The 13,530-nt window shown below is 35.3% G+C and overlaps 1 protein-coding gene across 1 annotated transcript in view; it reads left to right on the top strand.

Moving 5' to 3' along the window:
- Window positions 1–13,530, top strand: part of LOC132401347 (dynein axonemal heavy chain 8-like) — a 674,688-nt gene that overhangs the window by 207,647 nt on the left and 453,511 nt on the right. Inside the window, exons 28-30 of the mRNA XM_059983476.1 lie at window positions 9,165–9,269; window positions 11,272–11,385; window positions 13,207–13,269. Coding sequence (XP_059839459.1) covers window positions 9,165–9,269; window positions 11,272–11,385; window positions 13,207–13,269 — 282 coding nt within the window. The remainder of the gene's footprint in view (window positions 1–9,164; window positions 9,270–11,271; window positions 11,386–13,206; window positions 13,270–13,530) is intronic.

Raw genomic sequence — 13,530 nt, forward strand, 5'->3', positions numbered from 1 at the left:
TTAAATAATTAGCCCACAACTCACTTTGGAATTTGGGAGAAAACTAGAGCACATGAAGGAAATCCACACAGTTACAGGGAGAACAAACAAACTCCTTACAGATAGTGGCATAAATTGAACTCTGATTGGTGATCACTGGTGTAATATCACTGTAATGGCATTATTCTAATCTCTATGCTACCGTGCTGCCTCACCTCCTACACCTAGGAGGAGGGGAACACACTGGAGGACCTTAGAGAAGCCACACTGGAGAAAGGAGATGAATCTAATTTCTGTCACTACTTGGCTATCGCTTTAATGTCTGTCTCAAGGAAGAGTAATTGCAAGATTCCTCTTAACAGTGACTCACTGAAATGTGGTGTGTATTCTGGCCATCTAGGGGCACTGTGGGCTCTATGGGCATGATGTTCATTGTGGGGTAATTTAATTTCAAGCAAAATTCCAGGAGCATTATGAACCACCATGCATGACCTATGACACTTAATTGAGAGAATTTTTGGAGTTTTCTCAAATTAAGATGTCTTTCATACTTCACCCAATCCTGCAACTGCCCCATGATGGAATATATGTCATGATCTCAACCAGTGAGTTCACAACTGACTGGTGTCAAGCAATGCCACTTCATCACCTTAATACTTAACTCAGTTTTTCTGGGCACAGTGTGCACTTCATCTCCAACAGGCACCTGACAGAAGTGGAGATGGTGTATAGGACAAGTTGGAAACTATGCAAACTAGAATTTTCTAGTCATAGTCATTGAGTTACAGTAACCAAGTGAGTCAGATGAACACATTTGGAGTACAAGCTCCAACTCATTCACCGAGGCACAAAGTACATAACTTTATACCAAGTATCTTCGAAGGAACATCTTGTACCTTGCAGCTGCTCCCATTGCATAACAATGTTCCCTGCTACCCTACCCACCACCTGACATTGAAGCTCCATGTTGAAATCCTTAGAAACATGAACCACATCCAATAGCTCAGGTGACGGCTGTAAGGGATGGTGGGCTTTCAATGCACCAGAATCATCTTCAGCAATCTGAGAGAAAAAAGACAGCTTGAGGATGGAAGCTTCTAAGCTGGCAAAAATCAGTGATTCTACTTCCACTTCCCCCCTCCCCACCAAACCCTCCACTGCCTACTCTGTTGTTTCAGAAAATCTAACAATACTTTCATTCTTTTCTTGATTTCCTTTTTTTCCTCTCTCTACTCTCTCTCCCTTCTCTACTTTTTTTTTACTTTTCCTAGATCTGATTTAAAAAGTCTACCATCTGAAGTATTAACTCTTATTTTTCTCTTCATGCTGAACACTTGCAGCATTTTCTGTTATTATTTCAGACGTCTAGTATTTGCAGACTTTACTTTTCAGTTAGTGATTGCTCCTCCACCAATAGCCAGCTTCAAAGCCCGAATTATACTTGGTTTTATAGTAATTGCAGGTCACATCCTTTATGTGCCCAACAAAAGACTCTAAACCAAAATTAGTTCTGCTCCTGGGAAGAGATGACCAAATATACAGAAGTAAAAATTCAAGTATGTGTTTAAATTACCCTTGAAAAACTGAATCATAAGGATTACTGATCCATGACTAATCAGATGGAGAAGGAATGTTCAGGATGGTACTGAGAAACTCACTTTTCCTTTGTTTGGAGAAGGCAGAAGACAAGCTAAAGCTAAGCATAAAAGGTGGAAGCTGTTCTTTCAAAATATGCTCCTGGATGCCCTCTGAAATCAACTTATCTGTGGTCTCTACAAGGAAGATTATTGGGGGGATGTCACGTGATGACGTAGGATCGAGACGTGGAAATCCAGCTCTCCCATAAAAAACTAATAAATTATGCCTCCTTAGATATGCCTCCTAAACAGACAAAGAAGAAAACTACTACTTTGAAGACAGTACAAGCTGGGCCGGCCACCATGAAGAAGCCTCGGACTCAAGTGCAGCTTACCTCCGGCAATACAGAACAGGAATCGGCGGCAACATCAACAGTCTCCAAGAAGGAACAACAGGAACTGCGTGTGTGCGAAAGAAAGGGCATACGCAAACATGAGCAATTTGAACTACAAATCCCAGCTACAATTGGAAGTGGAAGTGAAAATGAATCCGAGGTGGATTCGGATTCTCTGGAACATACAGATGAAGATGAGGAGGTAAAAGAAGAACAACAGGAAGAGGTTGGAGGTGGAAGATATTCTGGAGACATAAGAGAAGTTTTAGCACAAATAATGCATGAATTAAAAGAATTAAAACATTAAAAATAATAAAAGAAGATATTAAAAATATGAAGACTATGTTTGATAAAATGGTGAAAAAACAGGAGAAAATGGACAAGGAAGTTAAAAAGCTGGAAGAAATAATGAGAGACACTATTGATAGAGTGAATAAAATGGAAGATAATATTCTTGCCTGGACATCAAAAAGAAAATGACTGTTGGAAAAAAAAGACGTGCTTGAAAATTTTAGTAGATGAAATAGTATTAAAATTGTTGGTCTTAAAGAAGGGATAGAGGGAGAGGATCCAATAAAATTTTTTCAAAAATGGATCCTGGAAAATTTGGAAATGGAAGAGGGAACCCAGTTGATTGAAATCAAAAGGGTCCACTGAGCCTTAAGACCAAAACCTCAACCTGATCAAAACCCACGACCAATCTTGATAAAATGCTTAAGATATCAAGATAAAGAAAAGATCCTGAAGGCGGCTGCCCAATGTGCCAGAAAGAGAAATGAGCCATTGATGATAGAAGGGAAAGCAGTTCTTTTCTATCCTGATGTAAGTTATGACCTTTTGAAGAGAAAGAAGGAAATTAATCCGGCAAAAAAAGTTTTATGGGAAAAGGGTTATAAATTTATATTGCGCCACCCGGCAACACTGATAATTTTTTTGGATGATGTAAAAGGAAGATTTTTTACTGATCATCGGGATGCAGAGGAGTTTGCACAAGAACTCCCAAATATTCGCTAGACACAGTAAAGATTTAAAAGTGAAACAGATTAAAGATGAAGACGGGGACAGTAAAGTGAGTTGATGGATGTTAAGGACAGAAGAATATTTAAATATACTTCTAATTATATGATACAGGGGGAGAAAGGTAAAAATTTGAGAAATATTAATCGAGAGTAGTGATATTATTTTTTCATGTTACGGGGGAGCTGGGGGAACTTTGGATTGATCGCTATGGGATTCACGTATGTAATCATGGCATTTGCCATGACCCACACAACGGAGGGGGGTAATGTTGTGTTTTTTTTTTCATTCACAACATTAGCGGGGGGGGGGGTTTGTTGTTTTTTTCTTTATAATGTATTTTTCTTTTATCTTTCTTTGCCTGGATGATCGGAGGGGAGACACATAGCAACATGGAGAATTTTAAAATAATTCCCCAAGATATTATGAGAGTTGAAATATTATGTATTATTATAGACTGGAGTAACCCCATTTAAAAATAATGACTAATTTACTGAATTTTTAAAGTTTTAATGTTAATGGGCTTAATAGACCAGTGAAAAGAAAAAGAATTTTAACATACATTAAGAAAATGAAAATAGATATAGCTTTTACACAAGAAACACATTTAACAGAGATAGAACATCAGAAATTAAAGAAAGATTGGGTCGGAAATGTTATAGCAGCTTCACTTAATTCAAAAGCAAGGGGAGTTGCAATTTTGGTCAACAAAACTTTACCAATTAAAATACAATGTATTAATTGATTCTGTGGGAAGATATGTAATTATACATTGTCAAATCTTTTCAGAACTATGGACTCTTATGAATATTCATGCAGCAAATGAAAATGAAGTAAAATTTATACAAGAGGCTTTTTTGAATTTGGCTGATGCACACGATAAAATATTAATAAGTGGAGACTTTAACTTTTCTCTAGACACAGTTTTAGATAGGTCAACAAAGTTGTTACAAAACCAAAAGTAGCAAAATTAACTTTATCATTGATGAAAGATTTAAATTTGATTGATATATGGAGAAGAATTAACCCAAGAGAAAGAGATTATTCATTTTATTCAAATAGACATAAAACTTATTCAAGGATAGATTTTTTCCTATCAGTGAATATTCAAGACAGAGTGAAAAATATGGAATATAAAGCAAGAATATTGTCAGATCATTGCCCCTTGATAATGATGGATAAGGAAGAATCAATTTACAGATGGAGATTCAATTCAATATTATTAAAACGTCAAGATTTTTGTGATTTTATGAAAAGACAGATTCAGCTTTTTTTAAGATACAACCTCACATTCAGTTGATGATAAATTTATATTATGGGAAGCAAAGAAGGCCAGATAATAAGTTATACTTCTAAAATTAAGAAGGAATATATGGTAGAAATAGATCAATTGGAAAAGGAGAATTCAAAATTAGAAAAAGAATCTTAAAGATATATGACAGAAGAAAAACAAAGACAACTTGTTAATAAGAAGCTACAATATAATACACTTCAGACATACCGAACAGAAAAAACAATTATGAGAACGAAACAGAGATATCATGAACTCGGTGAAAGATCACACAAGATTCTTGCTTGGCAGTTAAAAACAGACCAGGCTTCCAAAACAAGAAATGCAATTAGAACAAGAGTAAATAAAATTACTTATAAACCTTTAGAAATCAATGAGACTTTAATTTTTTTTAATTCTGAACTGTATCAATCAGAATCACAAAATGATATTGTTGAGATAGAAAGGTTTTTATCACAAATATCTCTCCCAAAATTGAATTCGGAAGAACAGAAGGGATTAGATGTGCCTTTTACATTAAAAGAGGTCGAAGAAGCTCTAGGATCACTTCAGAGTAATAAATCTCCAGGAGAAGATGATTTTCCACCTGAATTTTACAAAAAGTTTAAAGATTTATTAATTCCTCCTTTTATGGAGCTAATACACCAAGCGGAAAGAACGCATAAACTTCCAGAATCTTTTTCGACGCTATTTTAATAGTATTGCCAAAAAAAGACAGAGATCTTTTAAAGCCAACATCATATAGACCTGTTTCTTTGTTGAACATGGACTATAAAATAATAGCAAAGATTTTATCTAATAGATTATCTAAATACTTACCAAAATTAATACACATGGACCAAACAGGATTTATTAAAAATAGACAATTGGCAGATAATGTAACTCGGTTACTTAGCATAATTCATTTGGCACAAAAGAGGGAAGAAATGAGTGTGGCAGTTGCTTTGGATGCAGAAAAAGCATTTGATAGATTGGAATGGAATTTTTTATTTAAGGTATTGGAAAAATATGGATTAGGAGTATCTTTTATAAAATGGATTAAAACCTTAGATACTAACCCCAAAGCTAAAGTGGTGACAAATGGCCAAATTTCAACATCATTTCAGTTAACAAGGTCAACTAGACAAGGTTGTCCATTATCACCTGCTTTATTTGTGTTGGCGATAGAACCATTAGCTGAATTAATTAGAACTGACTCAGATATTATGGGTTTCAGAGTTAATCAGGAGGAATATAAGATTAACTTATTTGCTGATGACTTTCTGATCTATCTAACTAACCCATTGCATTCGTTGCATAAGTTATCTTCTAGATTGGAAGAATATGGGAAAATATCAGGGTACAAAATAAATAGGGATAAAAGTGAAATTCTACCCCTTACTAAAGGAGATTATAGTCAATGTCGATTAATAACTCAATTTAGATGGCCGATAAATGGTATAAAGTATTTAGGTATAAGAGTTGATAATGATATAAAGAATTTGTATAAACTTAATTATTTGCCATTATTGAAAAAAATTCAAGAGGATCTTGATAAATGGATGATGTTACCAATAACATTAATAGGTAGAGTCAATGCTGTAAAAATGAATATATTCCCTAGATTACAATATTTATTCCAAACATTACCAATACAATTATCACAGAAGTTTTTTCAAGAGTTAAATAAATGTGTGAGGAAATTCCTTTGGAAAGGTAAGATGTCAAGAATATCATTGGAAAAATTGACATGGAAATTTGACCTAGGAGGGTTACAATTACCAAATTTTAAGAATTATCACAAAGCAAATCAACTTAGATTTATTGCATCTTTTTTTGATGAAGATAAACCGGTATGGATTAAAATAGAATTGGATAAAATGGGAGAAAATATACCAGAAGATTTTATATATAAATGGGAATCTAAATGGATACGGGAAAAGAAAGAATCTCCTATACTAAAACATTTGATTGATTTATGGAATAAGATAAATGTTGATGATGAGATAAAGAAATCTTTATTAGCAAAGAGACCTTTAATTCAAAATAAACATCCCTTTTACAATGGATAATCAACTTTTATATAACTGGTTTCACAGATTAGATATATAGGAGACTGTTTTGAAGGAGGTATATTAATGCCATTTGACCAATTAAAGAATAAATATAAAATATCAAATAACACTCTTTTCTGTTATTTCCAATTAAGGGCTTATTTAAGAGATAAACTGGGTCAAACAATGTTATTGCCGAAACCTAATGAAATAGAAACTTTAATTCATAAAGGAAAAACTAAAAAAAATATTTCTGGTATGTATAATTTGATTCAAAAACAGGCAATTAAACAAAGAATTGACAAGTCAAGACAACAATGGGAAACTGATTTGAATATTAAAATTGATGAAACAAGTTGGTCAAGATTATGTCTTGACAGTATGACAAATACAATAAATGTTTGACTAATATTAGTACAATATAACATTTTACATCAAATATATACTGCACCACAAAAAATAAATAGATTAAACTCAAATTTACCTGATCAATGTTTTCGATGTAATCAAGAAATTGGTACTTTTTTACACTCTACTTGGTCTTGTTTTAAATTTCAACCTTTTTGGACAAATTTAAGAGTTTTACTGGTATTGGAATACAACTTCCACATAATCCAACATTATTTTTACTAGGCGATATTGCAGGGATAAAATCAAAATCCAACTTGAATAATTATCAGAAAGAATTCATAAAAATTGCATTGGTAGTAGCCAAAAAGGCTATTGCAGTTACTTGGAAATCGGATTCATACTTAAGTATAGATCATTAGAAGAATGAAATTTTTAGCTGCATTCCACTTGAAAAAATTACTTACAATTTAAGAGATAAATATGAAATATTTCTGAAAATTTGGTGCCCTTATTTACAAAAGATAGGATTAAATATATAGGAGCTCCTATATTATCTGAGGAGAGATTAAGCAATCTGTACTAATCTGTAGAATTTAAAAGAATGACAGGGGATCGAGAAGTAGGGTAAACAGTATTAAGGGGTCTGGCGTTCAGGGCAGAGTTGAGAAGGTTATTTAACCAGAGAGTTATGAATCATTGTAATTCTCCACTCTAGAGGGTTTTAGAGGTTCACTCTCTGAGTATATTCGAGGCAAAGATCGATAGACCTTCAGATATTAAGAGAATCAATATACATGGAGTTAATACAGGAAAGAGGCAAAGATGTCTCTGTGACCTTTGATTTTTCAGTCTGCCTCTCTTTGGCCCTTGCACTTTATTTGTTTACCTGCACTGCACTTTCTCTGTGACATTATATTTTGCATTGTGTTTTTTTACCCCTTATACGACCTTGATTTACTCATGTATTGATTGATATCCCTGAATGTTATGCAAATAAAAGTTTTTCACTGTATCAAGATACTCATCACCAATTACTCTATGTAAATGTGCAGCTACAAGATTCTTGGCTTGTGAAACAGGTGTGAAGGCTAAATATGCGATTCATCGAGTCTGAGAATTTTACTGCAAGGAAATGGTCTTTTTTGTACAAATACCTTATGTCTGCAGCTATTTCTTATTTTTTTTAAAGTTTGTTTCACTCTTCTGGAAAGAAGAATCCCTGATAACTCATCTTAGTGAAGTCACAATCGTGCCATTCAGGAAAGATAGCTTCCAATTGCAGAAATAAAAGTGGGGTCTTGTGTCCCACAGGGAGATCCATGAAAAAATGTACTTGTGTTCCAACAGCAATGAACACATTCTAAAAGCATCTGTGTTTTGTGAGAGGAAAATATGCAAGTCAATAAGCATGAAGATATGGGGTGCCTACAATTTGGTTACAGTTCATGAAAGAAATAATGCTGGACATGTATAAGTTAGTGCACTTATAGGCTAGATGTCCTTTTTCTTGCACTGTAATAGTCAGTAAACCTTAAGTATGGTTAAATGAAGCATTTGGAGCTGACATCTTGTAAGGTATTAGATAAGTTATAAATAGGTTAGCCCATGGAAAAAAATAATTCATCCCAATCATTTATCTGTTCATCAAGTACATAAATTATAATTTTGTTTCATTGTAATCAAGTCATTCAGCATGAAATCATGGCCTTTGATCCACAATCAAATACCTATCTATAATATTTCCCAACACTTAGCCTACAGTCGGTCCAGTGCAATCAGCTCTGTAACCTGTATACCCCTTTAATATTTTATTTCTTTTTAACCACCTGAAGCTCAGGATATAGTTAATGATATTATTTTATTGTTGTATGCAGGATGGTAGAAGAGGACATACTTTTTTTCACCCAGTGATTCAATATTCTAACATTGGCCAAGCTAATTATTAATATGGTAGATGGAAATATTTAACTCCTGATCTATTGGTTTATGAGAGATCAAAAATCAATCTTCAGCATTTGAAAAGGTCTGATTGTAGCATGATGGAAGCTGTTCTTGAGTCTGGTGGTATCTGTTTTCAATCTTGTGCATTTGCTGTCCATCAGGTGAGGGGAGAAGAGAAAATGACCAGGGTGGGAGGGGTTTTTAATATATTGTCTGCTTTTCCAAGGCAACTGCAAGTGTATAGTCAATGGAGTAAAAGCTGGTTTGCATGATGTACAGAGTTGCATTTACAACACTGCAATTTCTTGCCATATTAGGCAGAGCAGTTGCCATACCAATCTGTGATGTACCTCTGCTAGATTATATATTGCACTGAACTGCTGCTGCTGCTAAGTTAACAAATTTTATGTCACATGCCGGTGATAATAAACCTGATTCTGATTCTGATCTGGATAGGATGCTTTATGTAGTGCATCTGTAAAAGTTATAAATTCAATTTATCCCTTTTATGTGTAATTCATTTTGATGCCACAGATACAAATATTATTTTAACTGAATTCTACCAATTTTTTGCTCCTAGGAAGCTTATAGTATCCTGAATAAGTATGAAGTGGAGATTTCAAAGGAGGAAGCTGAGGGGGCTGACACACTGCGGTACTTCTTCAACAAACTGCAAGTTAAAGCTGTGAGTGTTGTATTGTGTGCAAATTGGGAGAGTTTGAGTTATCAAATAGGCTGTGTTTGTTTTCCCTAGAGTGACGGACTCTGACAGACAACATCATAGAGGTATGAAAAATAACGAGAGGCAAGATAGGTTAGATAGACTGAGTATCCCTCCCTAGAGGGCGTGGGTTTCAGCTGAAACAGGGGCAGGTTAGAAGGGATCAGAAAGGTTTTTTTTTACACACAAAGCAAGGTTTTTATCCGGAATAGCCCTCCCGGGGAGATATTGGAGGCAGGAACTGCAGCAACATTTCAGAGGAATCTTTATAGGCACAGTACTTGAATTAGCAGGGCATGGCGTGGCGTGAGTTCAAAGTAAAAATTTATTATCAGAGTACATACATGTCACCACATACAACCCTGAGATTCCTTTTCTGTAGGCATACTTAGCAAATCTATGGAACAGGAACTGTAAACTGTAAATGAACTGTGCAAATGCAGATGTAAATAGCAATAAATAATAGGCATGAAATGACAATATAACAGAATCCTTAAGTGAATGTAGCTATCCCCTTTTGTTCAAGAGCCTGATGGTTGAGGATGGTTTGTAGGACTTTCTGCTCAAAGGCATTGGTGTTACCATGTCAGGCTGTAATGAAGCCTGTCAGCACACTTTCCACCACACATTTATGTGAATGTAGGCAGGTCAGATTAGTATAGATTGGGAAGCTGACTGACGTTAACATAGTGGCTTATGGGGCTTGTTACTGTGACTATAAATGTGGTTTTCATTAATATATTAAGATCATTCATTTCTTTCTCCAGATTAATGTTTTTGGATGTCCTTGTACCAGTGGTGATTAAACCAGAATGTTGGTTAATTCACAATAATTGGTGCCAGGATTCATATATTTTATAATTTATGATCCACTGCTTGTCCAGTTTTCAGTTTTCCACTGCATCTAATGCCCCTCAACGATTGTCAATTTGTCAATCCTGGATTCGCCCATTGAAGAACCACCCAATTCATTTCACTTTAATCCAAAATCCAAGCCCCCAGCAGCTTCTTGAATTCATATATTTCTCAAATATGGTCACAACCAACTCTCACCTTCAAGCATTGACCTGACCTTCATACATAATTACCTGAGGACTACCAGAAAGTTGGAAATGATACAGTCATGCAATAATTATTTTGGCACTGTCCTGTTGTGCATTGTCAGCTTCCAGTTCCCAGAATTGTGCTGAGTCTAATGCAGTTATCTCTTGTTCCTTTGCTGCATTCCACATGCTACATGTTACTACTGCAGTGCTTTACAACTGTGATATCTTCCACACCTCACAAATTGTTATCATAACGTCACTGCCCAGTGCCCAGTTAGCTATTATAAAGATTTTATTTTTCCTTGGTCTACTCTATTTCCATCAAAATGACATATTAATAGGTGGTTTCTTGGAGACAAAGACAATTTTCTCAAAATCTAACTTCTTATTTCAGTTTATAACCCACCTGAAAGGGCAGAATGTGCCTGCACCAAGAATCACAGGGCTCCCAGTGCCTTCATCAACCAGACCACCGTGCCAGTTTCAGTTGAGGCATCCACAGAACTTGCAAAATCTATGGAATGACTTTCCACTATCAGCCACAAAGCATGTTGCCTTTCAGAAGTTCAAGTTGTGGTTAATCAGCTACATCTGGTACTATCAGCTGATGAATGAAGCCCAATGATATGCAGTGAATATCACTGTCATGAATTTTGTCTCAGTGTGTTAATCGCTCACACATTAACTGCACTATTGAATTTGAATATCTTTCAACTGCTATAGGCTTGGGGTGGAAGTATGCCATAATTGGCTTGCAATATGTTAATACAATGGATGTACCCTCTTTTGAAAATACAGTTTCATTGACTTCAGCAAAACTGACTTTTACAAATTTCCTTCTTCAATTTTGATTAGCTACATACAGTAACAGCTAGCAATAGTGGTATATCCTGTGGTATAATTGTTTTTGTTTGAAACAGAGAAATGTACAAGATGAACTGGTACAAGTCCAGCCCAAATTTAAAGCTGACCTGCTAGAGGCAGTGGAAGTTTTCCAGAAGGAAGTGCTCAAGTATGGACGACAGTATGAAAGGGTAATCAATTATTATGTGGTTTTAGTTAATCGCGAAAGAATCATTTTGATCCATCTAATCACTCAGGTTTTGAAATCTGGCACAAATCCTTCACATGGAGAAGAACACATGTATACAGTTCCTTCTTCAATACTGAACAAATTCACTGCCTCCCTAAGTAAATGAGTATATTCATAAACCTCTGTCTAAAATAGTTGTCATAATAATCATCATTTCACTGTGCAATGATTACTTAAGAACAGAGTGAAGCTATATTAAAAAAATCTCATTCTAATAATAGTGGAGATTGCTCAGACTCTGATGAAGATATTTAAGTATTTACTGATCACAGATGATGTGCCAGGTGATTGGAAGACATCAGATCTGGTACCTTTATGTGAGAATGTAATTATAGAACAGTGAGTACGGAAATCATTGAGGTAAGGTATAATGGAGAGGATAAATCTGCAGTTGGAAGGATAGATACTGATCAAGGATAGTGAGCACAGGTTTATTGTTGGGAGATCCAGTCTGACTTACTGAACTGAAATTTTTCATGAGATAACTAAATAAGTAGATGAGAGCAATAGAGTTAACTTAGATTCCAGTGAGGTCTTTGAAAAGGTTCAACATGAAAAGCTTGTCAAGAAGGTTAAAGCCCATATGATCTAAGGCTAGTCAGAAAATTGTATCCAAAATTGGCTTGAGAGGGACAGAGGTGATGGAAAGGGTTCCTTTGTGATTGAAAACTTGTGACAAACAGTATGCTTTAAGCATCAGTCCTGGAAACCTTACTACCATTTTATACATTTACAACTCAGATGTGAATACATAAATTATAATTAGTAAATTGCAACTTAGACGTCAGCCATAGACGGTACTGATCAACTGGTAAGTTGGGTAGGGAAATGGTAGAAAGAATTTAATCCCAATAAGTGTAACATGATATCTTTTGGCTGTCTTATAATATGAGACACCATGACCCTAGGAACAAAGGGATTTTAGTGTACACGTCAAAAGATCCCTGAAAATGGCAGCACAGGTAGATATGATGATAAAGAAGCATACAGAATACTTAGAGCTGAGGCATGGAATATGAGGGAGTTTATGATACAACTTCATAAAATAATGGTTAGGTCATAGTTGGAGTCTTGTGTACAGTTGTGGAGAGGAAACTCACCAGGATGTTGCTTCAGATGGAATGTTTTGAAGAGAGACTAGATAGGCTGGATTTTTTGTTCCTTGCAGCAGAGGACCCTGAGGGAGAACCTGATCGAACTAATCTACAATGAGGGCATAGGTAGGAGAGATGGTAGAGTTCGGTAAAGCAGATGGTACATAGATTTAGGGTGCAAGGTTTAAAGTGGATCTGAGGAAGAACTTTATCATCCAGTAAGTGCTTGGAATATGGAATTCACTTCCTGAGTAGCTGGTGGAATCAGGCACACTCATAATATTTAAGAAGTATGCAGGTAAGCATTTAACTTGCTAAGATGGCTATGGACCATGCGGGATTAGCATATTTTATGGTCAGCATGGATATGATAGAACAAAAGACCAGTTTCTATGAGTCAATGACTCTTATTTCTGTTTCATATGTTTTTATGTTGCTGTTTTGCTTTTGAGACTGTGACAACATTCTGTGCACATCTTAAAACCTTTGATGCTAAACCTCTTGTAAAATTGGCAAGGATATTTAAACCCCTGTTGTTAAATGGCAAAATAGATTTTAAGAGCACACTAGCTGATTCCTGGTCCTGTTTCTTAATTCATGTGACTTGATATTTTCTTGAATATTATAAATAGATAATTCTTTGAAAATTGGTATTTCTTTTATTTCAGGAAGGTCCTATGGTTCCAGGCATTGCACCTGCAGAAGCCAGTACCAGATTGCAAATCTTTCAGGTAGTTCAATGTCCTAATGTAGGGTCTTGACTGAAATGGTAACTGTGGCTTTACCTTTACCGATGCTGTCTCACCTGCTGAGTTCCTTCAGCAACTTTTCCTTTGGCTTCAGATTGCAGTATCTGCAGTCTCTTAGATCTTTATATGCAGATATGTTACACTGTTATGGTTTTCCTTGTTAAGAATGATTTTCCATTATTTCCTGTTTACTGCTGCCAGCTTTGCTTGGAAGGTTGAAGTCATTCCTGCTTTTTGTACTGT

The sequence above is a fragment of the Hypanus sabinus genome, chromosome 10, assembly GCF_030144855.1.
Source record: "Hypanus sabinus isolate sHypSab1 chromosome 10, sHypSab1.hap1, whole genome shotgun sequence".
Classification (NCBI taxonomy): domain Eukaryota; kingdom Metazoa; phylum Chordata; class Chondrichthyes; order Myliobatiformes; family Dasyatidae; genus Hypanus; species Hypanus sabinus.